General features: G+C 45.2%; 1 protein-coding gene across 1 annotated transcript; it reads right to left on the bottom strand.

The window, feature by feature from the left end:
• Positions 1–3,234, bottom strand: HOXC13 (homeobox C13). The gene is made up of 2 exons (XM_032786665.1): positions 2,580–3,234; positions 1–257 (listed from the first exon to the last, which is right to left on the bottom strand). The coding sequence occupies exons 1-2, from the start codon at positions 3,232–3,234 to the stop codon at positions 1–3; spliced, it is 912 nt and encodes a 303-aa protein (XP_032642556.1).
• Positions 3,235–3,542: the final 308 nt, after the last annotated feature.

The raw sequence follows: 3,542 nt of genomic DNA, 5'->3' as shown, positions 1-3,542 counted from the left end.
TCAGGTAGCGTGAAGGTGAGGTGTCTTAGATTTGCTCACTACCTTTTTCTCTTTGACCCTGCGGTTCTGGAACCAGATAGTGACTTGCCGTTCAGAAAGGTTGGTGGCAGCCGAAATTCTCCTTCGCTTCTCTTTGGTAATGAACTTGCTGGCTGCATACTCTTTTTCTAGTTCTTTCAATTGGATTTTCGTGTAAGGGACCCTTTTCTTCCGGCCCCTACGGTAGCTGCTCACTTCTGGCTGGAGAGGTACCACATCTGCAAGATGAGACAGATAAAACAGTTACATAGTTCTACTCCCTGGGACCGAATGGAGGAGAAAGACAGACAGAAAGGGGGAGGAGGACTGACTCACTGAGTAGAATATCAATAGATTATCGTGGAAAAAAATGCTTCTATTCCAGGAGATATTTTCTAGGTGGGTTTTCACATACAAACAAGGAGCATCAATTAATTTAACAAAATATCCTGCAATACAAATCCAATGGACCTTCATACCAGGTAAATCTTAGGTGCGGTTTTACAGTTTCTCCCTTCTTCTTTTTTTTTTAACCTCCAGTAAACTTTAATATCTCGCTTTACCATTACTACCAGACAGCGTACGTGCACTCATTAATTATGATTGTTATGGCTCAGCTCGATAAATCGCAGCGCTTGGACAAACAAATAGTTCTTTGCTGTGTACTCTGTACAGTCTGTCTTCTGCAGCGCGGGTACCATTTGCAATCCGAAAAAGCCTGGACTTTGGTCGATATCAGCTGTTAATTTGCAGGTTGGGTTGATGCATTTTTTTTTTAAAGAAAGGTAACACATTATCTTGGTTCTCTCTTTTTTGAGGGGCACCCAAACTGTTAAGAAAGATTATCTACTGAGATTACAGCAGAGATTCAGTGAGAATCTGAACGCGTGCAAAGCTTGCATAGTCACTTCTGCCTTATTCTAAGGCTGTTCACTGCCAAACCTCAATAATGAATCTTATTCGGGCTTTGCACTTGCAAACCACAATCATTTATAAAAAGAATTCCAGATATGAGATGATAAAAGGCGCTTTATCTCTGTAAGGGTGACAAAGACACTAAACCAAGAATCGCAGACTATTCAGCGCAAACTCCTCCATTCCATCACGAATTTAGGCAGGTATCAAAAGTCCACTGTTATAAAGGACAATAATGGATTTTAAAAAGCAACAACACAACACCGTCTTTCTCGAACATTTTGCACAGCTGTTCTCTTCGTTGTTTGCTATAAGAATGACAGCTCCAGTAACATCTAATAAGGACTTCTATAAAGGCCCAAAGATACAGTATTAGGAACCCCCAGACGCCCCCCGCCCAAAAAATTCTCCATAATTTATCAGTACAGTCCACAAATGAAATGGGGTTCAGTGAACCCAACATCCAAAAAATCACTTATAGGTGAGTAGACTCTCTGCCTTCACCGAACACTCCCCCCACCCCCAAAAAACAGCCACGCACCTATTTTTATCTAAAAGTTTACACTCTCCTGAATGTTATCCAAACAGAGTTCAGTTTTCTCCAGGTTTGGCAAGTGGATCTCTGTCATCAGGTTTTCACACAAAATACTGTATCTAGGAAGGAGAAGAATCTGCTAGCCCAGCTATTTCCCTACCAGTACTTAGATATTTTGCTGTTGTTGTTATTCTAAATAGGAAAAAGAAGGCACTTTAATCAATGGTTCCAAAAGAGCCATTGAAACCCAACGAGCTCTAAAAGGGATTTCGGAGATTCCCCCTCCATTCCTCCTTCATTCAAAAAAAAAAATCCTACATTATGCCATATCATTCTACTTTATTTTCTGGCTGCCTATCCGGCCTCTCTGTTACTATTGCTGAGAAATGAAGCCGGGGTTCAGGTACCCATATCTTTCCAAGATGAATGCGCTTTGGGCGTGGGACACAAAATCTCCACTTCTGCTTTACTGCAGTGCATTCATTCAGATCGCCAGGCCTTGATATGAATTGCGAGAAAGGAAACCTGTAAGAGGCGGTAATACTTCTTTCCTAAGCAGCCGAGAAAACAAGGCGGAGGAGATTCTCTCAAACTCATAAGCTTTCCGGTTGCTTTGCACGCTGTAAGTCACCCAAGACTTCTAACTAGAGGAAGGGGGAATCATTGCTCTGTTTTTTGTTCGCCTCACCCCTTTCCCCTAACAAGATTCATTTGTCACTTGACACCAATTTCTGTAATTGCAGCATGATTTACTGTACCATTACAAGCCATCTAACATTTCTAGGGAAAGATTAAGGAGGTGAGCAGGCACTTTTACGCTGCCTGCGTTCAGAAACCTTGGGTGGAAGAGAAAAGAAAATTAAAAATAAAAGAACAGCGACAGACCCAGCTGGGTGGGGCGACACAGGGGAGACAAAATGAAAGGAAACTGACACACTTACTTTTAAAGCAACCTCAAGCTCGCGGTATGTATTTTGATCTAAGCATGATTGCTTCACCTTCTTACCCGTACGTGTTCATACACATAGGACTGCTCAGAAGGCATTCCAAAGAGATTTTTTACCTGGCGGTTAGTAAGCAGACAAGCATGCCGGAGCTCAGAACAGCCTACCTGGGAAAGGTGACTTCCAGAGATGGGTAGACTGTGACTGCTCTTTGGAGCAGTAGACCTGCCCATCCCAACCATTGGAAAAAGCCCAGTGCTGGTATCCTTCCATGGGAAGCAAAGCGTCATGCCTCGGTTCGGGGTGGCCGCTGATACCTGGCACAACTGACACGTCCAAGTAACCAGGGACCGCTTGGTAGGAGCTGGCAAAGCTGGGGTAAAAAGCAAACTCTTTGGCCCTTGAAGGTAGTTCTTCGCTGGGGATGGAACCGCTGGGTTCGGGGTACTTTTCTGCCGGGTGGTAGGAACAAGGTTTTTGTTGCAAGTTCACGTTGTGGGAATGAGACAATCTGCACCCATAATAGCTGCCTCCAAAGGGGTAGCCGTAGCCCAGCGTGGCGTTGGAAGCAGCTGGTGGCGGAGGGCACTGCCTGGCAGCTTCCGGAGCGGGTATATCCGTGTAGACAGAACCCTGGTGAGTCCCAATGGTGCTGGAATGGCGACCCAAAGTTATTATATCCCTGCAGTGGCTCGCTGGGCAGTTCGCACTTAGCGCCTCCATGGCTGGGGTTTTATTCTGGTTATTTTCATTCGGGTTTTCCTCATACACGTACATAAAGGTATCCGCCCAGCGTGGATGCAGGATCAGTGAAGTCGTCATATCATGGTCTGCCTGCGCTTTTTAAAACTCGACTTCCCAACCAGAGACACCTAATTTCCCCCACATATTGTTTACGCAGGAGCATGCGCAGAGCTGGGTCCGTTCATTAAGAAATCCTCCGGGCCATGTGACCTGCAAATCGCTCTCAATAAATCTGGCCCGGTCACGTGTTCCTCAGCCAGTCCTATCGCCTCGTCCCTCCCGTCTTTGGGAAGGGAAGAGGCAGCTCCCATTGGCTGCTTGTGGGACAGAAACAGAAATCTTTAAAGGCAATAGGTGACACCCACTGACGGTAATGAGGGAGAGGA

Source organism: Chelonoidis abingdonii, chromosome 26 (genome assembly GCF_003597395.2).
Source record: "Chelonoidis abingdonii isolate Lonesome George chromosome 26, CheloAbing_2.0, whole genome shotgun sequence".
NCBI lineage: Eukaryota > Metazoa > Chordata > Testudines > Testudinidae > Chelonoidis > Chelonoidis abingdonii.
This window is presented reverse-complemented; position numbering and strand designations above follow the sequence as displayed.

What these genes read in the sequence shown, in the direction of transcription:
- HOXC13 (XM_032786665.1), bottom strand. Translation starts at nt 3,234, where the DNA reads ATGACGACTTCACTGATCCTGCATCCACGCTGGGCGGATACCTTTATG. An exon ending in CTGGAAGTCACCTTTCCCAG is followed by an intron (nt 258 to 2,579) that starts GTAGGCTGTTCT and finishes CTCATCTTGCAG; the next exon opens with ATGTGGTACCTCTCCAGCCA.